We start from the raw sequence: 24,872 nt of genomic DNA, 5'->3' as shown, positions 1-24,872 counted from the left end.
ATGCGCACAGCTGTGTTTGCGAGCAGCGGCCCTATGAACTGCCCGGAGTTAAAGGGACAGTCCACAGACAAACACGGGTTATACTGGCCACAATCAATACAAACAGTCATTGATGGGTTAAATTTTAACAGGGTGGGGTGGCCGGATGGGGGCATCCTAACCCTGACCCTAGCACACACTAATCCTAGGGCAATTCTTGATATTATAACCACAATTATGATTTTGACTACAACTGCAATTAGGCTTGGTGCATATTTTGTGTAGGCCTATTCTTTGACTGGATGTGGCCATTAAGCATTTTAATAATGCCTATTCTTCAAAATACACTGTCGTTTTGACAGTATGTACCCGTGGTTCCCAAACAGTGTGCTGTGGCACACTGGTGTGCTGAGAGCAATGTCCAGGTGTGCCGAGGGGATACTGTTACAATCATAACTGTTTGCAATTTAAAGATATACAACAAATAATAAATGAGTTTTTGATTTACTTTATCAGTCCTTGTACACATTCATTTCCTAATACAGAGGCAAATACCCGACACCCTAAAAAATCCTTTAAAACCCTGCAGCAGACCAAAAATATATGGACTTCAATAGCACTTTTCCAGTCTACTGACCACTCAAATCCCCCCATTCACACACTGATGGCAGAGGCAGCCATACACGCAGCCAAACTGCTCATCAGGAGCAATGTGGTTTTCAGTATATTGCTCAAGGATACCTTGAGGGGCAGCTGGAGGATCTGGGAATTGAACCAGTCGACCTACTGATTACTGGACAACCCACCTTACCTCTTGTGCTACAGCCGCCCCACAAGCACAGTGGGATTAGATGTGCAAATTGCCACCAGATTTTATTAAATCTGGATTATACATATTTTACATTTGATTAGACTGTATTAAATCCAATAAGATTAAAAAAGAAATACATTTTTTTTTTAATTGTTAAGATTCTTGTTGTTCTCAAAGAGCAGAAAGGCTTTAATATGTGCTCTGTGAATAGATATCAGTATAAACCATGTCATGCTGCTTTGAAATGTACTTTGTTCGTAATCCCTGTTCGTTGGACTGGCTTCAAAATGCATTTAAAAATCAGTTGACGACAACAATTTACCATCTACCATGTTGAGTTTATGTAACTGTCAGTTTTATGGCCTTGAAGACAAGAAAAAAATCCCATCCCAATTAATTAAACCCACATGAATTATTTAGCTCAACTAATCAGCTGTGGTGCTCTGCCAGCCAGTTATGTATGGCAGAGGAGGAGACAGAAGTTATCAATTTGTTTCCATGCTTTTAAACTTTTGCTTAACGTTACGTCTGTCTGTTGAGTTGAACGTTTCAATCTGAGTAATCTGACATTTTGTACCTCAAACATGTGATTGGAGAAGTGTACAACAACTCCACACATGTTATATTAACGTAGATCAGTTTTGTTGTTAGATCAGGACTGTGTGTGTGTGTGTGTGTGTGTGTGTGTGTGTGTGTGTGTGTGTGTGTGTGCGCGCGCGCGCATCACAGATTGTAATCAAGTCTCTACTGATTACAATCTGTGATCATCAGTAGTGATGTTGAAATACTTTGCCACCAGGAACAATTGACCTACACTCGAAATTACATGCAAGACATACAAATATCTATATGTATCTATATAGAAATATGCTCACATCTATTTGGTGCAAGAAATTGAAATATTCCTATATATTCAATAGTTCTACCAAACAGTAACTTTTTACTTAAACTTACAATGTATTGACAAGAGGTCTAAGACAAATATTAATCTGGTTAAATGTAACTATAAAGTTAATTTTCTTCAGAAATTACGCATCTTGTGCGTGAGTGTGTGTGCATGTGTGTGCATGTTAATCAATATGAATTAATTGTGAGATTCTTCCCTAAGGACAACGGATTAGCTCAGTTCAATTAGGGGACAAAATAAACGGTGTCAGCTTTCCTGTGTGTGTGTGTGTGTGTGTGTGTGTGTGTGTGTGTGTGTGTGTGTGTGTGTGTGGGTGTGTGTGTGTGTGTGTGTGTGTGTGTGTGTGTGTTACAGAGAGAGAGAGAAAGAGATAGAGAAACAAAGTGTTTTACCTGAAGAGACAGAGGAGAGAAACAGAAGTGGGGTAAAGTGTGTCACAAGATAATAGCAGCATTGCAGTTATGAAGTGAACCCACTAAAATTAAGGTTTACTGATATTGTATGTCAGTTAAATGAGGAAAAATTATATCGTCTGGATGGTTCACCTCATGATGGTTGTATTTTGTTTCCTTTATCCCAATATTCAAAATAAAATATACATTTTCCCCAGAGTACAGCAGCAAAAAGTCTAAAACAAATTAAAGACAGTTTTAAAAACTGTACATAAACCTTGAAAACAAAATTAAGTTCTAATAAATCATAAGGAAACTTTGATAAATACAACCATCATGCAAGTTTTGTATAGGTATGTGCATAATTATAGTGGTCATAGAGAAATCTCAGTTACATCGACAGTAGATGATGTTGAATTATACAGTAAACATTTAAAAGAAAATGAACTTGTTGAGTCAGATTGTGATGTGTTCAGTGAATTCCACTAAGACTGTAGTCCTGAGTGCTGTAGTTTACAGTATATGTTTGATTGCCCCCATGTGTCTCCAAGAAGGCCTTTTGAAAATCACAAACATTAGGCTCTGTGGGAAAATAGCATTTTTCACAGGAGAAAAAAGTAGACAACCAACAATAACATCTAAAATCACAAGGAAAGCTGAATAAATGCAACAGATAAAAGCAGGTAAAGTGCATAGTGAGATACCAGATACGCTGATTACATGGTGAACATCTCTGCCATCGCAACACAGTCTCCAACAGCAATAGCATAGCATCATAACCATCACTGTCATCATCATCATCATCATCATCATCATCATCAACATCAACATCAACATCAACATCATCATCAACATCATCTTCATCAACATCATCATCAACATCAACATCATCAGCAGCAGCAGCAACATCAACATCAACATCATCATCATCAACATCAACATCCTCATCATCTTCATCATCATCAACATCATCATCATCATCATCATCATCATCAACAACATCATCAACATCATCATCATCGTTGTTGTCGTCGTCATCAACATCATCATCATCATCATCAACAACAACATGCATACCTCTGTCAAGGCCCCACAGCCCCCTTTCAAATCAATTCAAATCAATTATTTATATAGCCCAAAATCACAATCACATTGCCTCAATGGGCTTTACAGTCTGTACAGTGAACCACATCCTCTGTCCCCTTTAATTTAATTTAAGAAAACTAAATTTTGTGGAAATTTAAACAGCAGTTTTTGTGTAATCCTGCTGACAAACCAACCAACAGGGAAATCCTAACTTTCTTTGGCAGAGGTAAGATCTAGAACCACGAAGGTCCTCTCCACATAAAACTGAGATGATGATTTTTAGAGGCAGAACAGACTCTGCTGAACCCTTCCTACACAGCATCTCTGTCACAATCAAAATCCAGTCTGTTATCAATTTCTTTTTTGCATTACATTGTGGTCTGTTGTGGCTTGATGAAAGTTGTGAGATCAGCACTTCTGCATATCGCAACCCAAAGAAGTTGACCATAAAGCATTACTGTTATCCACTTCCATAGCGCTTTTATTGTATAAATCTGATTGGTTGTCAAGGAGCATCATTAAAGTACACCACCAGCCATTATGGAAAATCCATCCAGCATGAGGACTAACAGAGAGAGAGAGAGGGAGAGACACACACACACACACACACACACACAGAGAAAGAGTCAGCGGGTCTCGGCACTAGGACCCAGCAGCAGGTGCAGCCAGTGTTATTTCAGTGATCCGCAGCTCGGTCCCTCCGCAGAGCTCTGGCTCTACAGCAGCGGCAGCAGCGTCCTCAGGTCTCGGGACGCGGAGTGAGCGGCGGCGGCTCCCCATCCTGCCACCCACAGCACGGGCACGGAGCAGGAGGGGACAACCTCAACCGGACTCATTTTTGAATTTGAAGAAGAACACAGAAGCCACCAGGCGCTCATACATCTTCTTCTTCTTCTTCTTCTTCTTCTTCTTCTTCTTCTTCTTGTTTTTTGTTTTTGTTTTCATGAGTCAAATACTTTAGAGATGGCTTCATCCGTGAGCGGCACAGAGGAGGTCCGGGTGTCGGCGTTGACGCCCCTGAAGTTGGTGGGACTGGTGTGCGTGTTTCTCGCCCTGTGCCTGGATGTCGGGGCCGTACTGAGCCCGGCGTGGGTCACGGCGGATGACCAGTACTACCTGTCCATGTGGGTGTCCTGCTGGAAGCCCGTCAGCTCCATGGAGTGGTCCTGCAACAGCACGCTGACCACCGGTGAGACAGACGCTCATGTGATGGGGTGATGCGCCACCATGTTGTTTTGGAAGTTTTTTTTTTTTTTTTTTTCTTCCCCCAGTCGGGTGTTGTAGTTTTAGGGATGTTTCACCCTTGAAATGGCAGATTTCGGGGTGCAGACAGACACCCACATTCATATTCAAATGAAAGTCAGATGCACAGCCTGAGGGATAACAAAGGATCCCTGCAGACACTGCGCTGCTCCACCAATCTGTTCTGAGGGTGAGAATTATAAAACAGCACCCAGGAGACAGCTAAATGTTAATTACTTTATAATAAGCTATTGCCTGGTTAATTTAAACTGCAGAACTTTTCCACATGTAATAAGATAGTGAACAATGGGCTGCACATCCAAGAGGGAAATAATCAGAAATTAAAAAAATGAATAAAAAAAAGTTTATCCCTGAGTCTCAAAGTGTGAATAGTGAATGAGACACCTTAAGTTTTCTATGTAGACGCGTTAACTTTGTTTCTGAAACATTTGCCCAGTGCGCCACTGAATGATGTGGGAATCCTGCCTCGCCAGGAGCGGTCCAGCTGGGGTTTCATTTGGCCTTTTGTTGCGCACAAAATGAGCCTTTGTGTGGATTTCTTCATCGGCCAAGGAGCGAGGGCAACTCAGAGCAGAGAACTCCCCAGAGATCCAGATGCCTGGAGATTAGTAACCAGGGAAACAAGTGAACCACTCCAGAAACGCTGATTTCCACCATTAAGGAAACTTCTGTCTGCACATGGAGTCCCCACGAAGGTTTTTTTTTTTTTTTTTCTGATAGAAGCATTTCATATTTCCATCACAGCTGCTCATTATGTGATAAAAAAAAGAAGGTGATTGAGGATGGGTCACTGTAAACAGTTATCATGATTTCAGGGCAGCAGTTATTATTTACGTCTTGTTGCAGCCCTAAAACCTGACATCTAGTCTTTAATAATTAAATACAATGTTTTTAGGCCACAGCATTTGGTAGTGCTTCATTAGGTTGTACTGGATTGTAAGGTGGACAAAATAATAGAAACACTTCGCTGTATAATCCAGTCCAACACCACAAACTGAAGCCTCAAAAATGAAAAGAATAACTTTTAAAAAGTGCAAATCTTAATGTATGATACTGCTTTTTTTTTCTTTTTTTGCTGATGCTTAATAAAAACCAAACAGATCTATCATTAGATTTTCATATAAGCATAATTAGAAATGGGTTGGTATGTGTTCAGTGACTTTTCTGAACCAGCACCGTGTAAAAAGAAAGAAGGAAAATCACTGTGTAGAAAGAAAATAACTAGAATGTTACTCAGAAGAGTGCATACCTTCACCCCTTTATGTACTCACTCACAGATACCAGCCAACTAAATATGCCAGATATATTTCCATGCTTTATTCCCTGAGAAATTAATGAGAATGTCAGTAAAAAGCCATATTCTGCAAATGTGAAAGGAAGCAAGAGAAAAAATCCAGGATCTGTCCCTTTATCTGGATCCACACCAAAAGTCAATATGGTCTATTCTGGGCTGAGACCCGTCCTCCATCCAAGTTTAATGGAAATCCGTCAAGCAGTTTTTGTGTAATCCTGCTGACAATCCAACCAATTTACCAACCAACAAACAAAGCTCCTTGGTGGAGGTAAAAAGATCCCTTTTTGTGCACCTGTAGGACTTTTTTTCTCTCTTGCCGTGGTATGAAAATAGGTATCAAGTAGCTTATTGTTTTCTTTTTGTACTAGCATTGTATCAAAGTTTAAATTCTGGTACTGTGACAACCTTAGCTGGTGTTTCACTACAGCTATACAGCACATGTAGCACTTACTATTGTGTGAATTTATCTCAGCAGGATTTTTATCAGTCTAAAGTTGTCTAAACTCTTCTCTGCAGATATAAAATCAGGGCAAAGCTTATGTAGGTTTATCTCACGCTGCACTCCTGACTTCATTTTGTCTCAGTGTGCGTGACTATGTGTTTGTGTGTGTGCTGCTAAATATATATATATTTTACTCTCTGCTGCCTCTGACCTCCTCCTGTGTGCTGAGTGGTGAATTGTGTTTTTGTTAGTCTGACAAAATGTTTTCTTTCTGTCTGAGAGATGAGTAACTGTGGGCCACGCTGGCCCCGATCCTCCTCTGTCAGCGCAGACAAAGTGCACTTTGGTGCCATATAAAGACATGCAGTCTCCCTCCTTGTCAGCTCTCAGCTCTCAGCAGCAGCAGCAGCAGCATACCACAGTAAATGCACACAGCAAACTGCCCATTTCCTCGGGCTTGTGCTTGGCTAGGCTTATTGATTCGAATCCCAGTAATCAGGTTCCACCCAACCTCCTTTCCTCTCGTCAGCCCCCCAATATTTCCTCAGTGTGTGTCATGCTCTGGGCATTAAATAAATCCTGTTAGTTTGAAACACCAGCTGGCCGCTCAGATGTTTTGAACTTGTTCCGCAAGGCCTGCATGTGTGTGTGTGTGTGTCCGGGGAAGCAGTGTGAATTCGAAAGCAGAAACGCTGTGTTGCCTTCTTACAAACTCATGTAGAGTTTAAAATATACAGACACACATACACACGCTGACACTTGAGCAGAGGGTCGGAGGTCAAGTATAGAAGATACAGGCCTGACACAGGGGGAGGAATGTGGGACGGTCGTGCAAGAGCAGTGTGTGTGGATGCCAGGTCGGTGTGAGATGAAGGGACGAATGTGGAGCCAGAGTGTGAGCGAGTCAGTCAGACGCAGTGATGGCAGAGTATATTAATAATGTAACACGTTATCGATCCTGTATTTGGGTGACTGTCCTCTCTCTCATTGAGGTCACAGGACAGTATTAGGTACAGAGAGCACGGGAAGGCTCTTGCTCGTGGACCGCTCGGTTAATGAACTTCCTGCTTCTTAAACTTCTGCTGCCCTGAGAGATTGAGACTGAGTGTGTGTGACAGCGAGAGACACTCGAGGCTCTTCTGTGGCACAGATCTTCCTCCATTGTCTCAGACAAAGGAACAGAATTGGGGCCCTGGAGGATTTTTTCGATCAACACTTGAGCAGCCCCTGACATGCACACATGGGACCATAATTAATGCTCAGATTGGATCTTGTGTGCCGTATCTCCTTTTCCATCTGTCATCGTGCGGGGCTCAGATTAATAGTTTGGCGCTTCCTGCTCGTCAAAGCCTTTAAGCACTCCGACTCTGGCTGTGTTTCTTGCACAGCATACAGGGTCGGTTCCAAATCTGAAATGAGATGACTCTCTGCATCCTGCTGTTTCTGTTGTGGGTGCACTGATAAGGCTTTTCGGTTGCAGAGTGGCTGGGCTGAAGGCACCGAACTGACCTAGAGAATGTATCTCACTCTGACAACTACAGGTCAAGTCAGCCAGAGAGGCAGCGTGGCACAGAAAGTCAAGGGGTCGGTCTTCGAGGGGGCCTCGTGTTGTGCAAGCACGCAGGCTGGAGGGAGGGGGTGCTCTGCTTTTTGTGGGCTGTTTCCAACATCCTGTGGTGACAGGGCCCATTTTTAAACTCCTAAATCCTGAACCATATTTGGTCAGAAGTAGTTGATGTTTGTTTATATTTGAGCTGCTTGGCCCCTGGAATAAAGTTTCCCTCCAACACGAGTGGGAACTGTATTTTAAGCAGCTTATGCTCCGTCACTTTCTCTCCACTGGTGAATGTTTTAATGATTTTCTGCCTCAACAGAGAGGAAATATTCTTGGCAAAGCTTATCTTTTTTTATTTCCTGGGCTCCATAATAGACAAAAGCATGTATACGGACTAAAAAAAGAGACAAACAAAAGTTTGAAACTTAAGTCTTTCAGTATGAACTTTTCCACCCGGTCTAACATTGAACCACTTATGCAGAGCCCCCTTTGATGTTATGTATTTTTCCTCAGCCACTATATTCTTAATTATTTCCTCCTGCGTAATCAAACGCCTCATCATAATATCCTCCGCCTGTTTACATATAGACCTCCTGTTTCCGCAAGTACACAGTAAAGCTACAGAAGAGACCTTTAATCTCCAAACAATAACAAAGTGAGTCTCAGCTGACGTCCCGTGGCTAATTAAGTCTGTAAAAGAACTGTTTTTCTCAAACACACTCTTTTTTTTTCTGCACAAAGAAAACAAAAATCTCCACTATAATGATTTGTCTTTTTGACACACAGGCTTCTTCTCCACTTTCAATAGGGAAGCGCGTTTTTTCCAGTTGAGTGTTTTCAGAGTAAATCTGAATGGAAACGCTGAGGATGCTGCTGAGCTGGCATCAGCCAACAGGGAGGGATACTCATTATCTGAGTCACCTCACAGAACCACTTTGTCTTTCTGCTGCATTAGGATCCATCGCTGAACCGAAAGGCCAGATCCGCACGTAGCCAGGCGTGCATGTGTGTGCGTTTTGTTTGTTTCTTGTCAGCCAGAAACTGCTGTGCTAGGTTCAGTAGAGGTTATTCACTGCATGGTTCACATTCTTCTTCTGCTACCGGCCGTGGATCACCAGTGGTTCACGTCAAAACATTACAAACCGTTGCATCTCGGAGGATGAACGATGAGCTGTGTCAGCCTCTGGACCACAAGTAGTTTGTTTACACCGCGGTAATTTCCCACAAACTTCAGTGGGAGGAATGGTTCTTCCTCTGTGTGAGATTGAGGCTCGCCAGCGAGGCCTGTGACCTGCTCTGCTGCCTCCCTCTTCTCTCTTTTATCCCTCCTCCTCCTCCTCTATCTCCCCACTCTCCTGCCTCCTGTCAGCAGCACAGACACAGCTCTCCAGAGTAACCCCGTTTTAGCTACCTATGTCACTTTCTATCTCAGTGTGATTTCATGGCTTTCCTCCCTCACCCCCTCCCCCCTCTCTCTGTCCCCGTGTGTGTGTGTGTGTGTCTCAGACTGGCAGATCGCCACACTGGCCCTGCTGTTGGGGGGAGCGGCCCTCACCCTGCTCTCCTTCCTCGTGGCGCTGATCTCCCTGTGCCTCAGCTCCAGGAGTCGCTGCTACAGGCCTGTGGCTGTCATGCTGTTTTCTGCAGGTACGTAAAGAGAAATGCAAGAAGGAAAAGATGAAGGATTAGTAAAAAAAACACAAAACAACAGCAACATTACAACATAACAACATTTATCCTTTCATTATTTCACGTTTGAATAGAGGATTTTAGTGGCCATAAGAGCTACATCTTCTCTTTCCAGTTTTGTTTTAAAGGGAAAGTTCAGCCCCAAAATCTAAACGACACATTTTCCTTCTTACCTGCAGTGCTTTTATTTCATCTAGATTGTTTTAGTGTAAGGTGCTGAGTTTTGGAGATATCAGCCGTAGGGATGCCTGCCTTCTCTCAAATATAATTGGAACGAGATGGCACTCGGCTTGTGGTGCTCAAAGCTAAAAAAATAAATAAAAAATACGTTTGAAAAGCTCAACAGCAATGTCTCCTCCCAGAATTCAAGAATTTTAAGACGATCCACAGATCTTGTTGTGAGCAGTTTCATGTTGGATCTATTTCCTTTCTACCGAACTACTCAGTATCACTAAGCAGAGGGTTATGGAAACGTCAGTGTTGTAAAAAGTACCCAAAAATCATACTTGATTAAAAGATATTTAAAGAATATTACTATGGTAGAAGTGAAAGTCAATCATCCGAGTGGAATCTGAGTAAAAGTATCTGATATTAGAAGTAATTTTGTGGGAAAAAATGTACTTGTAATTAAACATATATTTACATGTGTGTGTTGTTTTTTTTTTAAATGAGATTGCTGATAAAATAAATTAATTTAAAATTGGCGACTTCGACTTAGTAGTATAGAGTACCAGAAAATGGAAATACTCAAGCAGGGATGTAAACACTCATGGCATCCTCTTGTCCATGAGTAGCTGCACGATTTCCTCTGCACTGTGATACAGAGAGAAAATAGTTCCTACGTGAAAAAGCTCACAACAAACTCTGTGGATTATCTTGAGTGCCATCTAGTTCCATTATACAGTATTAGAGACAAGGCAGACATCTCTACAGTCGATATCCCCAAAACTTGACAACTCACACCAAAAACAATAGATGGATGAATAGCAAAAAGGGTAAGAGGAAAAATATCTATTTTTGATTTTGGGGTGAACTGTGCCTTTATTATGTAGCATTCTACCATACCTTCTCTCTTTCACATTTCTCCTGCAGTGGTGCTCCAGGTGTGCAGCTTGGTTCTGTTTCCCATCAAGTTCATTGAGACGGTCAGCCTGAGAGTGTACCACGAGTTTAACTGGGGCTACGGCCTGGCCTGGGGATCCACCATCTTCTCTTTCGGAGGAGCCATCCTCTACTGCCTCAACCCCAAGAACTACGAAGACTACTACTAAAGTACGCAAGACAAGAGGAGAAACTGAGACTCTGTTTCACCCAGCGTCCTCTCAATGATAGGGACTTTCTGTCTGTTACACAAGGCACAACCACAGACTAGAAACATAGGAATCAATAAACAAAAGCTTACTGTTAGTTTCAGGACTGGAAATAAGCTCTTTCATTTGATACTGTGAACTTATTGTCTCAAAGACTATCCTCACTCATTGGACCAGAGCCCCCTGCTCTTTCTTTTTTGGCACCAAACGCAGCTGTGATGAAGAAATCCAAACCAGACTGTTTAATTTGTGAGAGAATGTCCACGTCCCCTTTAAGTGGGACTCCAGTAGGTCTGGAGGGAACAGATGGATTCACTGACCCCATACTGGGACGAATTGCAGACTAATTAACCAATCCAAGCAGAGAGGGCAGAGAATGGCTTAAACTCGGACCAATCAGGGAAGAAATGGATCCAGGGAGGAAGATATCCTATTGAGGTGATGACGGGACGAACCTAAGGAAATGCGACATGCTGTGTTTCTGTAGAGATACACTACATCTTCTTCCTCCGGTAGTGTAGTGTAGCTTGGTAAAAAACATGTCATAAAGCTCCAAAAGACTGGTTCGTTTTCCTCCTGCAGCTCAGCGGTACTCATAATAAACAGAGGACAGTAAAAACATTCCACAGCCACCTTCGAAATGACATCATACTCGTGAGAGGAACATTTGCTGGTTAATGAATAGCACATAGTCTGTCACATGGTCAAAACCTGCTAATGTAAACCTGCAGCATAACCCGAGTTATACCCGCTTTTTGATAAAATTGCTGTATTATATGTAAGTATGTGAAGTAAGCAGAATATTCATTCCAAGCCCAGTGGGAAGGAAGATGGTGAATGACCATGTCTGCCGAGTGTGCGCGCATGTCTGCATGATCATACCACCCAGCATGTGCTTCCACACTTCCCCATGTGATGCCTCCTTATCTTCTCACCCTGTAGGAATCACTCACAGTAAACACCACAATAGTAGGTTTTTCTGCTTCAGATGAGGATGTAGCAGAAAATCATTGTAGTTTTTGCATCTAAATTAAGGTCCACGGTAAAAGATTTTAGGAGATGTGCTGTGCATGAGTAGTGTTATGAGGACTGTGGGATCAATCCAGAAGAAAAGTGACATTTTGAAACCTGGAGGACAGAGGTGAGACTTACAGCGGCAGAAGACCGGCTCCGTTCTGCTTAAACCTCATTACAAGTAGTCAGAAACGTTCCAGCGCCCTCTTGCAACATTAGTGAGAGTGATAGAGTGAGCGAGTGTATGCATGCCACTACCATTTACTGCTGTGTTTCTGATTCCCACTGGTTTGATTACTAACATAATAAACATATACTGGGGGAAAAAAAGGTGCGTTTGTTTCATCTGTGAATTATGACAAACTATGCAGACGTGCCAGCTGTGCGTGGTCAAGTCACATAGAATCAGCTCCTTTATTAAGTACAGCAAGTTGAGGCATTTGCACAGGAAATCAACATCATTTGAACACATGATACAGGGTGGCATAATATGCATAAAAGTACCAGGAATATACTCCTATGCAATTGTCTTTAGTGTTCTTCTTTCAGTGAAATGAGCTCGAATACAGAGCCAGATACAGTGTACAGTCTACATTTCGCATTAGTCAGAACGTATATACCATTTCTTCCATTGTTCGACTGTCTGAGAGGGAGTTTACAGGTCCTGGGTTAAAGTGGAAGTGCCTCCATTTTGAGTTCAGGAATGGGCGCAGTTTGTGTAAACAGGGCAGTCACTCATTCTGCATTGAATGTTCTCTAGCTCCTCCTCCTCCTCCTCGATCCTCAGTCGTTCTTGACCTTTCCGGAGCCCCGACCCACCCGCTGCCAGAGTCGCAGTGTCACTCCCTCTTTTATACATTTTGACATGAGAAGAGTCTCCAGCTGTCCGAACAAAGGATCATCATCCGCCAATGGGAAACAAGGGTCAAAGTGCACAGGAGTAGTAGATGTGAGCAGGACGAGTGGGCGGAGAGGGATAGTGGCTCTTCCTCAGCAGGTAAGAGGGGCTTATATATTGATTGACAAGGGAAGACCTCTAGACAGATTCTGCAGATTTTCAGAGGGGTGGGGCTTATACTATCCAGGGGGATTGGGCAGGGGTGGGCGACACAGCGCAGCACCAAGCTCAGGTGTAGCGAGGCATCTCGCACTGTTCACAGCGGTTGAGTGCAGGGTGATTGAGGAAGGTGCAGCTTTCACAGTTCCACTGGGCCCCTTCGAAGTCCTCGTCCCTCTGGGGCCCCGGCACTGGCTTGGAGCCCTGCTCCACTTCTGACAAAGGCAGAGAGAAGCACTTTATGAACAAAGCTGTTTATTCGTGTGTTAAAGTGCGTAACGTCACAACAATTTAAGTGTCTTCAACTCATGGCTGGAATTAACCACGGCTGTCACTGAACACAGATGTCTGAAGCATGCTTTCAAGCATCAACCATTCAGTATTTATGTTAATAGACATGTCCATTCACTAAATAGCAAGGTTTCTCATCTAGTTTCCATGACAACAGATTTGTGGAGACAAACACAGACCACAGTCAGTTGAGCTTTAGTCTCTGAAGCCAAATAAGACAAATACTGTAATCTGAGTGATGACCTGAATGATCAAAACTGTATCTTGGCAACATCTTGTTTTCTCATCTTTTTTACTCAATGAAACACTTCTTGGTTCTGAAAGCCACACCGGACAGGACTCACCTTTCCTCCCAGGTTTGGGTGGCACTACAGGACCGGGCTGAATGTTGTCGTAAAAGTTGCTCATTGCTTTTGGGTCAAACTTCCCTGTGGAGGAAAGCAGAAACCAGATACAGAAGTTTGTTTAGAAGTAGCCATCGAAACCACCGGTCCAATCTTTGAGCCTCTTGACCGACTCTGGTGTTCAGTCCGACAATAAGCAGACTCCTCATCCATTCCAACACACAGGACTCCAGTAAAAACAGACTGAAGGTCAACAGTCAAGAAAGTTTTGCAGCAACAGAAGAACCAAAGTTTTTTTTAAACTGCTGTGCAGAGTTTTGGCATCCAAAAGATCTCAGGACTGATGTGTTCATTACCATTTGAGTTTTATAAGTGAAGCACTTAATTTGGTTTGAACAGCCACTATTGCAATCACAAAAACTATTCAACCATTTACAGGATTTTTGTGTAATAACTTGGAACACGAGGGACACGTTTGAGGGCTTTGCAACGTGAAGTAAGGATGCTCACTTTTTCTTGAGTGTTTATTTAGCCAAATGGGATGTTTTTTGCCAAATCAGATTTATGACACAATCATCAACGAGGGATTCTGTTGTTTACTTAGAGTAGATTATGAGTGATTTTACCATCATTAAAAAGGAATGTAAGACAAACAGGCTTACAGCCAGATGTTAACTTATTTTTCTGGGTATTTTTTTGCATCTGGATGAAATTTGTGAGTAAAGTTCTCAACAAAGACCAGAAATAAGAGTGTTTTTCCAAGATCTATAACAGCATCCATCCTATTCTCTGTAACAACTGAATTTTTGGCCATTCAAAACTGATCACAGGCCCAAATATCAAATATTTATTTATTTAGTCACGAAAAATGGAAAAGCAGAAAAAAGTAAACAGTAAAAGTCAAGAAAAAAATATAACTATCTCAATATCAGGAACAGTTGGACACACCAGAGCGCTAATGATACCCCAAATGTGAACATGCATTTAATTGTCTGCCAAAGACGACATGAACGTGTATGGTTTCAAAAGTAAAGAAATACAATGCAGATGTTAGGAGAATATGTGAAAAAAACACAGGGGCTGACCAGAGAATTAAATTATTTTGCAGCAGCTCTTTAGGCTGCAAGTTCATTAACAGAGCAGGCCATTCTCTAAAGGAGGGACACACAGGGGGCAAAACCGCTGCCCTCCTCCTGTTATCACCAATGTAAACAAATTGGGCTTTTCCACTACAGGCTCACAATCTACAGCGATCGTTTCTGAATCTGTTGTATATTCTCCACGCATTGTGAGAAAATCTGGCAAGAAAACACACGGACTGAACCTCTTATAAATGATATAAAAGATACATTTTATAATACAAGTGATCCGATTATGATAAATGATGAAATATGCATCCCATCCCTTATTCCACATACTTCCACATCATTTGTGTCTAAACAGAGAGTAACGAGCAGGCACACGCACAGGAAATAAACTCCTCCTCGCAGATTATCACACAAGGCGAGGGTCCTTTTAACTATGTTGCCAAAAATGTGACGCCACGCTTATCCAGGAACACATTGAAAGCTTTACGTTATTAAATTTGTGTTGTTTTTCTACATAACAGCTCTGTGCGACTCGCATGACTATAGACCTATTGTGGCTCTTCTGCCTCCTGTGTGTCCCTGGCATATGAAGGGCACTGGTGAGGTAAACCAACATTCAAAGACTCAGAAGAGACATTGTACAATAACTGCTACCCGCGTGCTTCACCATTCACAGCCTTTTGGGTGAGAAGCAAAGATAAAGCAAATGTTTAAAACATCTTGCATACATGACATCTCAGCTATTCTATTACAAAGGCATTTCGAAGATTGAAATAAAGTAGAAGCATGCTCAGAGCATTTTTCCAGGAACACTGTGGCCCAACTTTTCAGTGGCACTTGACTGATTGCAAGAAAATTGGTAAATCTCTTGAGCCTGCTGCCAGTTAGACTGTTTCAGCTTCCAGAAACACAGCTCCCGGCAAATATATAAAGCATTAAAACTCAATTCCACACACTGGGGCATTTCGAGGCAACGCTCTTATCAATTACGTAATCAACAAGGATTACATACCAGCCAAACACTGTGCCCAATGAGGGTCAACTCTGGATCGGCCCAGGTCCTGTCACGGACCAGCCGGTCATTTTAGAATGCTGCATCTGTACGCAGCGTGATGGAGCCTCATCCATCACTCTGGACCAGACTCTGCTTCTGGGCTTGGCTCTTTCAAGATCAATGCTTTCAAATAAATCAGAGGCACACTTCAAAGGTTTATGTGTAGCAATGTGCATCTATGCGTGTGTGTGTGTGTGTGTGTGTGTGTGTGTGTGTGTATGTATACCTCTAGACTGCAGTAGATCGGTCTCCTTCAGGGTACAGTCGATATCAATCTGAAGTTGTCTGTTCAGACTCCGCAATCGGGTCATCTCTTCAGGCTGCAGCCAATGAAAACACACAACCCATTTAGATTAGACGAAAATAGACAACCAAATATTGCCGGTCCGTCCTTTGAAAACTTCTTCTTAGAAGGTGGAAAGTTTTACATCACTTTGTATGACACAATAGTACAATTTGTCGAATTATTAGTGCTGCATTTTAGCTACAGCCGGACTACTAAGTTAAGTTTGAATGTTTTTGAGATCAATTTTATTTCATATTTAGTGCAAATGAAAAAATAAAGATGGGAGTCCAAAATATTATTAATGCTGAACTTGAGGTATAAATAATAATTTCACAGCCTGTGATTGTACATCAACTTTTGTGAACATGCGAAAAAGTATAAAAAGATTTGTGGTGACATAAAATTGTAAAGAGCAAACTACGTTTATGTGAGGGCAAGTACATGTTCAACCCTTACTCTGGGTATAAGACTGGTGGAGTTGACTCGTCGAAACCGTCTTTGAAGGGCGTCATATTCCATATTGTTCACGTCGGCCTTCAGATGCTCTAGTTTCTGCTTCTCCAGCAGCAGCTCCTTCAATAGACGCTCCATCCTGGCCCGCTGGTGGAGCAACAGAGCTAAAGACAGACACACGAAATGCATGAAATATAATAATATTAATAATAACAACAACTAAAAGTTTATATAAAACCTTCTTTACCTTTAGTGCTCTGTTACTACACCATACAAATATAAAAGCCCAGCACTGACATCAAGGTACAAGGCTGAATAAACAAAAGATAGTATCACAGACAAATCATGAAAAACAAGATCAATATGTAGCATGTCTGCTCTTGAAGAAGTCTAACCATCACCACTTCAGCGAAAGACATCAACATAGTTAAAGAAGACAAGTGGACACAAAGCACACACTACATTATTAATATGTCTGGGGAGAAAGTCTTGAATATAACTGCGAACTATGCCAACAGGATGGCAGCTAAACACAACTGTCATCAAATGATGATCACTTAACACATAATCAACACTTCTTTGTCACAGTTAGGATGAAAGAAATGTGATATGTGATGAAAACTGCCAATTACAGTAGAAACATCTACTATCCATGGCAAGCACACAAAGATGCAGCAGTATTTAACTGAATAAGAAGTTTGATCTTATCCAAAATCTGTAAGAATATATGCAAAGATTGTGGTTCACGGTGGATCCTTTTTCAATCAGTAAACTGTACATGAGTTGAGTGTTTCAATATGTTTCTTTGGAATATTATTAGTGCCTGTGTAGACACATGAAATAAAGATGGGGACAGAGGGAGAGACGAGCAACAAATACACCCAGCTAGACTCAAAACAGAGAATTTTATGTTCCTCATCTTAAAAGCTCCTAAATGCCAAATTGATCAGTGCAAGGTGTCGCAGTTCAGCACCAGCATGTTAAACCAAAACAAACCGGCGTGCCAGCCACACCTCCCTTCCTCCCTTCGCCCCCCACCCTCTCTACTTCCGCCGTCCTCAGCAGCGCAGACGAAGGAATAAACTTCTGGACCATGTCAAGTGATCATGTAAGTACATTGGGGAAGTGAGAGGATGTACATATTGGCTATTGTTTGCTTCAGAGTGTGGAACGAGAGGCGGTGCCGGCAGGCGGATAGTAAAAGGCACATCGAGTGTGTGTGTGTGTGTGTTCTGACTTATGCCACTTTTGGGGACTGAATCTGAATGAAAAATACTTAGTAGTTTCCCAAGTCCACTGTTTTCCTGCAGACTTGGGCTACTCTTGATGTGTTGGCAGTTAGGTAGAACTACGTTCATGCAAATGAAAGTAGGTCTTGACTCCAGTGTTTGTCTCTCACACAGTGTTTGGGGGCTCACATGCACTGACATGCACAAGCGGCCGGACCGGCTCCAAAACCAGAAACATAAAAGCTCAATGTGAGTGAGGCTGAGATTTGTATGTTGGACCTTTAACCACCTACACATAACGTTATCAAATTCTAAGATGATGTTTACTTGTAAACTCACATCAATAGTGGTTTCATTAACACCGGTAGGAGGTCAAATATCATCCAAGATTAGGCTTTATTCTGATCTTTACCTCTGACAATACGATCCCAAGCACACATCCAAGGTCAACTCCAAAAGACAGTGAGTCACACACATGCAGATTAGTAAAAGGAAAAAAACAAGAATCCCTTACCTTGTGTGTAGGCATAGTCATCCGAGCCTGAGCTTGAACGTCGGGGCATTTGCTGAAGCTGATTGGCAACATTCCCTGGCAGAGCAGAGATGGGCAGGATTGGTGCAGGGGCAGCGTTGTGCGCTCCTTGGTCTACTATGTTGAGAAGAGACTCTGCTTCTGCCACAGGAGGTGAGCTGAGCGGCCTCTGCGCCTGGCCTCCTTGGGACACTTTGATTTTGAACGTGTAGGCTGACTGGCCCGGTTGAGGAGAGGAGGCGGGCCGCGGCCTTGCAGGACCCTGATGCTGCAGGAACATGCCGGGGTGGAAGGATGCCGGGCCTGAAGGTCCGCTCATAGTGATGCCCCTCGAAGGGGAGCTGGGCGAGGGGCTGTTGGCCATGTAAAGCGCTCCTTGGGGGTGGGGGGTGTGCACAGGTGAATTACTGCGAGGTCGTGGACCCTCCAGGGTAATCTCTATCTGGTTCTTGAGGGGGCTTTTTGTGTGGTATGGCCTATACACTGCTGGCTGTTGCTGGGGTTGCTGCTGGTGATGGTAGGGCAGGCTGGGAAGAGTTGGGGAGCTAATGGGAAGGAAGACATATTGCTGGTGCTGGGGTTGCGGCTGGGGCTGTGGTTGTGGTGGCTGTACCTGATGCTGCGGGGAGCTATAAGGCGAACCATATGTGGGCGTGCTGTAGGGGGACTGCTGATGCTGATACACAGGCGGCCCCGAGGAGGACCAGGGCGCTGGCTGGGGGCTCTGGGAGGGTGAGGGTCGAATATACAAGGTGGTGTTAGTGCTGTTAGCATAGTGCCCAGGAGGGATCTGCAGAGCCTGTGGGACATTGGGAATACTTTGCGAAAGTGTGACAGTTATAGGGTTCATAGTATAACGTGGGACCGGGGAGTATGTGGGAGACATGCCCTGCATTGTGGGTGGAGGGGTGGGAGTACTAGCTGACCGGCTCTCGTTCATAAAGAAAGGATTGTAACCAGGGGAGGGGGCCATGGTGGCAGGGGCCGACAGTGGCTCAGGGTAGCTGGGCCGCTGGGGTTCGATATGACTGTCACTGGTGCTGTGCACGAGGGAGCGCCCGGCTCCTGCTGCGCCTCCATTTGCCTTGTTTGCATCTGAGCCCGGGTAGCCCAGGCTAATGTGTAGCATGTGGTTTCGGCTCAGTCGGCCCTCCTCTGGACTGTGATGGAACTCGCCATACAGGTATCGATTACTCTCCTGAGCCAGCAGGTGGCAGCAGAGATCCAGGTTGTTGTTGTTCTGAGACAGCAACAGAGAACAGTCTCAGCCAGGAAATGTGAAGTGTCTAAGTGCTCATCTTGCTTTTACTGCCATTATACATCATAACATGATAGGTCATACAAACAAAGTAATATGAACAGAAATAAAACAACCCTCTTTAAAGTGAACATCACACTGTAACTATCTCCCATAGTCTGCAAACAGGTTATCTGAGCATATGGAGCATAAGTGTGTGTGTGAATACCTGCAGAAGGCACTGTGACACTACCCCCTCTGGGATCTCTGGGAAACGCTGCTTGAGGTCCTGCAGGATGTGGTAGTCGAGCTGAGAGCCTCCCTGCGCCATCCTCGGCCAACATAGAAAGTCAACGAGTCCAAAGCTGCAAACGCTTCAATAACCGACCTCGTCTCATCCCCTGCACATGCAGACATGACAAACAAAACATGTCATGGGAACGCTTCTCAATAATCCTGTTAGCGCTGCTGGCCTGCCAGAAGTCTGTCGCACACCCAATGTGTCAGCAGTAATTACAGATCATTAAATAGTCTGTGTGAGGCATGTCAACCTGAGCTTTTAATAGAGCATAAATAATCCATCAAGAGAGCTGAAACAAACGGAATATAACACAGGAACAAGGCGACAACACACCAGCGTCACTGGTATTCACTCTCAGTAACACACGAGTGCTAGCCAGGTGCCTGTCAGTCTGTTGTTGTTTGTTTAGCCATACTGTTGCACCAAGCAACGACGACATACCATCGCTAGCTAGCAGGCTAGTTATCAGCATCAGTTAGCCTCCGTGCATCACTCAAACAAACAACCTCACCGGTGTGCTGTGTGGCTAAGACAGAAAACAACATTACCATTCACGGAAGATTGCCCGATGTTAGCTAATTCAGCAACACAATCCCGCAAACAAGGCAACAGTTCAAATAAGATTAACTCAATTCGTCAACTGCCTGCCAGCTAACCTTGCTAATGCTAGCCTTAGCTTGGTCCTGTTGGCTGGTCAGCTGTCACAAGCCTGGGTGTTGATGGATTAGCTAGCTAGCCATGCTAAAGTCGGCGAGCGTTAGCCAAACACGGCTTCATAAAACTTACCATATGTTATGAGACTCCCTCATGTGTCGGACCATAGCTGAGTCCCGAGGAGATCTGTGATATTTCTGAAATGGTACGCCGAGGTTTGTCAAATTGTTGTTTTGGCTAAATAACTTGTAGTTTCACATTCCAACGTAAGGCCCCTGCCGCTGAATTGCATACGAACAGGCTGTCTATCGCGATAATGTCAGATTTTCCCGGACCAGGAAGTTGTTCAAATCGGCTGGTTGACGCTGTCACTAGTGCGCATGTCTGTATGACGTGCCCCTGTTCTGATCATGTGGCAGAACTCCATTCAGTTTTTACTCTTTTCTACTCAAAAGCCACAAGTTTTACCTCAAAAACTAGTCTAGTGGCTACAAATAAAGGTGGATTCAACAGACTGGAGCTCTAACATCTATTCAGCTCACACCAGCTCCCTACCAGTAAATAAGATAAACACATTTTGTGATATAAATTATAATCATTTTAGATTTTTTTTATTCTATTCTAAATTTAAGTATGTGTATTATGTTCTATGTGTGTAGCATGAAGGGGCTGAATCTGACATTTCACAAAAAATTACATTAAACACCATAAATGATAAAAATCAACACGTTATAAAACATGCTTAATCTTATTTCATAATAAAACAATTTCGATGATGTAAGAAAAATAAATATAAATATAATTCAAAGGACTCAAGTTGAATCGGGATACGCTTTGATAAAAGTATGTTTTGAGAAGAGATTTAGTCAATTCAGTTTCTTCTCTATTCTCCTCAATAGTCAAGAGATTTTCCCCAAATTATCCTGTTAAATACAAGTTGATCCCAAAACTCCATTTGGTCGTATAGTAAACTATCCACATACTGTATTTCATTTATATTGTTGTTAGAGACCGCTAATGACATGACTTTTCTCATGATTTAATTATTCTACTTACCAGACATTCAACATTGTAACGCAGGGTCTGTAGCATAAACAATATTAAGTTAAAATAAGACAAAAAAGTATGTGCATGTGTGTGCCACATTCAGTCATCTGATCTAAATCAATTTTGCATGACTTGATAATCGCCCCGCTGACATGAACTGACAATCCAAACAAGGAAATGTGTAAGGAAAAACGTAAGTATGCATAAATTATTAAGTATACTGATTTAGAGATTTACTGTCTCACACATTTTGGTTGAAAGCAAGGACTTAAGAAGATGTGCAAATACTTAGAAACTGTAACAGCAAAGTCAGATTTTATGTCAAAGGCATATGTCCATGTTTTCACTAGGGGGCAGTGAGAGATCCATGAATTCTGCACAAGCACGATCAGAGACAATAACAGGAAGAAACACGGATGGGTGTCTCTAAAGGAAAATGCATTAGGATTTAATTGGTTTAACAGTTGAGGAGGCAAAACTTTGTCCTTCTCCATCATTCCTGCAGCAAAAACAATAAAATGAAAACAATGACTTTAAGCTATTATGTACAGCTGTGGATAACACCACTTTTCAACAGACTAGTGCAGACTTATGTCTTACTTACTTGCTGATAAGGCTGACCTTATGTCTTTGGGCATTTGTCCTATCTACCAATTTATTATTTTCAGTCACATTCCTGCAGTGTGTTGTAACCAAATGTTTCAAATCATTTTGATCCATGCTGTAGTTTTCAATGTAATATCAATTTATATTACTTTTGCTTTGCTCTGCAAAAATTCCTTTTAAAAAAGGCTTTTTTTTCCTGCTTAAAGGGGCTTTCTATGTGCCTTTAAAGTGGCTTTGTCAGAGTTTGGCCTGCATCTGTCTACAGAAGGCACCTGTTCTGTGGTTGGGTTGCCTTTTTACCCATGTAACAGCTAAGCACTCAGCAGTCACAGCTGGGAAATTATTTTGTGGGTCAGGAGAGAAACAGCTGACAAGTAAACATCACAGAAAAAAAACTTCAGGATTTCAATTGTGCTCAAAAGGAGTGATTGAATGTCCTTACTCCTCTGAGGTAAAACACCAATGTTACATGTTGCTGGTCCATGATATATTCAAGGGACAGCACTGTTTTAACCTTAGTTCACCCCGTGTTACTGGGCAGCTACAGGGCAAAAGATCATAGGGTGCTAGAGTTCATCACCTACAGGGTCTGGTCACAGTCTGGTCTGGTGAGCACATGCAATCCCTCAGCATGAACACAACACAGTCCTGAAGGTTTCTCACAAAATGTCTACATTTTCTGTACAAAATGAGTATTTGGAGCATAATCAGCAGTACAGTCACTATGAACTGACCACATCAAGTCATGGTTGATATGCTTGCTTGCATAATTAATATAATGTTTATTAGACATTAATTAGAAATAGTTGTTTTTATAAAAGGGGCATCAGGATGTTTTGAAGGGCAGGAAGCTGAAGCATCTCATCAGCTGTTAGTGAGCAGGCTGAGATGAGTCAGAGATGATTTCACCTGATAGTTTGATTATGTTTGTAACACAATTGATGCGAGGGAGGAAGCCTTAAATCTCGGATGATTTGTTGACAAATTGCATAGTTTGATCAGTGTATTCTGTTCGAAGCAGCTGACGGTGGTGGTCCTAAAATGTATTATGAACTGAAACCATTTGAGTAGAGGTGTGGACAGCTGGTACTGGTGAGTCCATCCACCAGCACACACACACGCACACGCACACGCACACGCACACGCACACGCACACACACACACACACACACACACACACACACACACACACACACACACACACACACAGTCTTGACCTGCTGAGCCAGTCTACTGAGGCTTCATGGGGGTGTGGGCTGTACCACCACTAAAATATTCACAGGGGTGTCAGGGCTGAGTTGCAGCAGCTGAAGCGAAGGCCCGGTCTGACTCAGGGTAGCTGTCCTTACAGTGCTGATAAGTTGCCACAACTGCGGTGCTATTTAAAGCAGTCTCCTTGTTGTCCCTGATGCCCTGCGGGACTTAGAACAGAGGCGACGGAGCCCCTTTGCCCTGAGAGTTCACAGAACAGACCCCCACCCAATTTATGCCTTAATCTGAGTAGGAAGTGAATAAATGACGGGGTGAAACGAGCCCCTCCAAAACATCTCTGTCAAGGTGCAGACAGGCACTCCTCTTCCATGCATCTCAATTTTGTGTGTTCAAATGTAACTTTATTTAAGTTCCAGGAAAATGACAGTGTAGGTATTATATTACATCTTAACAGCTTAAGGACTTTCTAGTAGTTTTTATGTACTTTTATGAAAGCAGTCCCCATTTTCTTCCATTTCTTTCTCACCCAATGATGCACAGACTCTCAGATTTCACTTCTAAGTACAGTATTAGCTGCTGGAGCTTTGGCCCTCTTGTTGGGGGTTTTCCACAGCTTCAACACCTCCAACTCAAATTATGTAACATTCCCCTATTATCCTGAAATTTACCTTTAACCTGTAAAGTAGTGGTCTCGTCCTGCCATTTCCTGTAATACAGCGTGGCAAACAACGTTTTCAGTATATCATAAATGCTATGATTATTTCGGCGGTTCTTAAAAATATCTGGCAGCCAGATCAATAAAGGCCTTTGTGTTCCACCGCTCGAAAGTCTCCATAACATTCCTTGAATACTTGAATGGGGACTTTACTTGGTGTATTTTGTGCCTGAGGCCTGTTTGGTCAGTGAGTCAGCAGCTGTGCTTGGAGCCATTAGGGCAGATGAAATGTGTCTGCTGCATGGTTTCTATTTACATCCACCCACAGTGACAGAACCACTTTCTCATCTTAGATTAAAAGAAGACTCACACTACGGTTCATATTATAATTGTGGTATTCCCTAAAATGTAGGAAAAACAAGACTTTGTGACCATTTTGACAGCTTGTTTGTTGTGGCGCTTGGCATGAAGGAATGCGTTCCAACCGTCACTACAGAGCAGAGTGATGGCAATATCTAGGTTAGGCGGGAAAAACAAAGGGCAAGATGGTGTCCCTCTTAACTGATAAGTCGGGAATCCGGGCTCTACAAGCAGATGATGATAACGTCTTTCTGTATTTAGGGTTCGGGCCTGGCACACAGACCTGACCAGAGGAGTGTCCAGTTTCAGCTATTCTTATTGTCGTGGTCTATTCCTGGTGAAAATGAATGTGTAAGACAATAGATGATGGATTATGCCATCAACATGATTAGTCAGGCCCAATTATAGCTGAAATAATGACAAAAACAGGAAAAAAAAAGCGAGTGCTAAAAAAGCGGTTATTAACAGCAAATAAACATGGATTAGGCAGCCTGCTTTAATGGCATATGTTTCTGCATAAACTGCCTTAAACTGGAGGTTAACAAGCACATTGTGTTATAAGAGTGACTGTGATAACTTAAAGGACAAGTTCACCCAAAAATGAAAATGCAGTCATTTACTCACCCCCATGCAGATGGAAAGTCAGGTGAAGTTTCGTAGTCCACAAAACATTTTTTTGGAGCTTCAAATCAAAACAGCGTTGCAGCATTCTCCTAAACAACTG

At 42.8% G+C, this 24,872-nt stretch overlaps 2 protein-coding genes across 4 annotated transcripts; one reads left to right on the top strand and one right to left on the bottom strand.

The window, feature by feature from the left end:
• Window positions 1-3,864: 3,864 nt before the first annotated feature.
• Window positions 3,865-11,923, top strand: tmem47 (transmembrane protein 47). Its single transcript, XM_084354364.1, has 3 exons — window positions 3,865-4,364; window positions 9,236-9,376; window positions 10,511-11,923. The coding sequence occupies exons 1-3, from the start codon at window positions 4,139-4,141 to the stop codon at window positions 10,687-10,689; spliced, it is 546 nt and encodes a 181-aa protein (XP_084210490.1). The 5' UTR covers window positions 3,865-4,138; the 3' UTR covers window positions 10,690-11,923.
• Window positions 11,924-12,123: 200 nt separating this feature from the next.
• On the bottom strand, window positions 12,124-24,811 carry tab3 (TGF-beta activated kinase 1 (MAP3K7) binding protein 3). 3 transcript variants are annotated; one of them, XM_084354362.1, is made up of 7 exons: window positions 24,773-24,811; window positions 19,543-19,714; window positions 18,059-19,316; window positions 16,319-16,479; window positions 15,803-15,896; window positions 13,435-13,518; window positions 12,124-13,014 (listed from the first exon to the last, which is right to left on the bottom strand). In XM_084354362.1, the coding sequence occupies exons 2-7, from the start codon at window positions 19,642-19,644 to the stop codon at window positions 12,869-12,871; spliced, it is 1,845 nt and encodes a 614-aa protein (XP_084210488.1). In that variant the 5' UTR covers window positions 19,645-19,714; window positions 24,773-24,811; the 3' UTR covers window positions 12,124-12,868. The 3 variants fall into 3 exon arrangements, with proteins under 3 accessions (XP_084210488.1, XP_084210487.1, XP_084210489.1); XM_084354361.1 differs by lacking the exon at window positions 24,773-24,811 and adding an exon at window positions 20,401-20,604; XM_084354363.1 differs by lacking the exons at window positions 12,124-13,014; window positions 13,435-13,518; window positions 24,773-24,811 and adding exons at window positions 15,546-15,722; window positions 20,401-20,604.
• Window positions 24,812-24,872: the final 61 nt, after the last annotated feature.

Source organism: Pagrus pagrus (assembly GCF_965226575.1).
Source record: "Pagrus pagrus genome assembly, chromosome: 6".
Taxonomy (NCBI): Eukaryota; Metazoa; Chordata; class Actinopteri; order Spariformes; family Sparidae; genus Pagrus; species Pagrus pagrus.
This window is presented reverse-complemented; position numbering and strand designations above follow the sequence as displayed.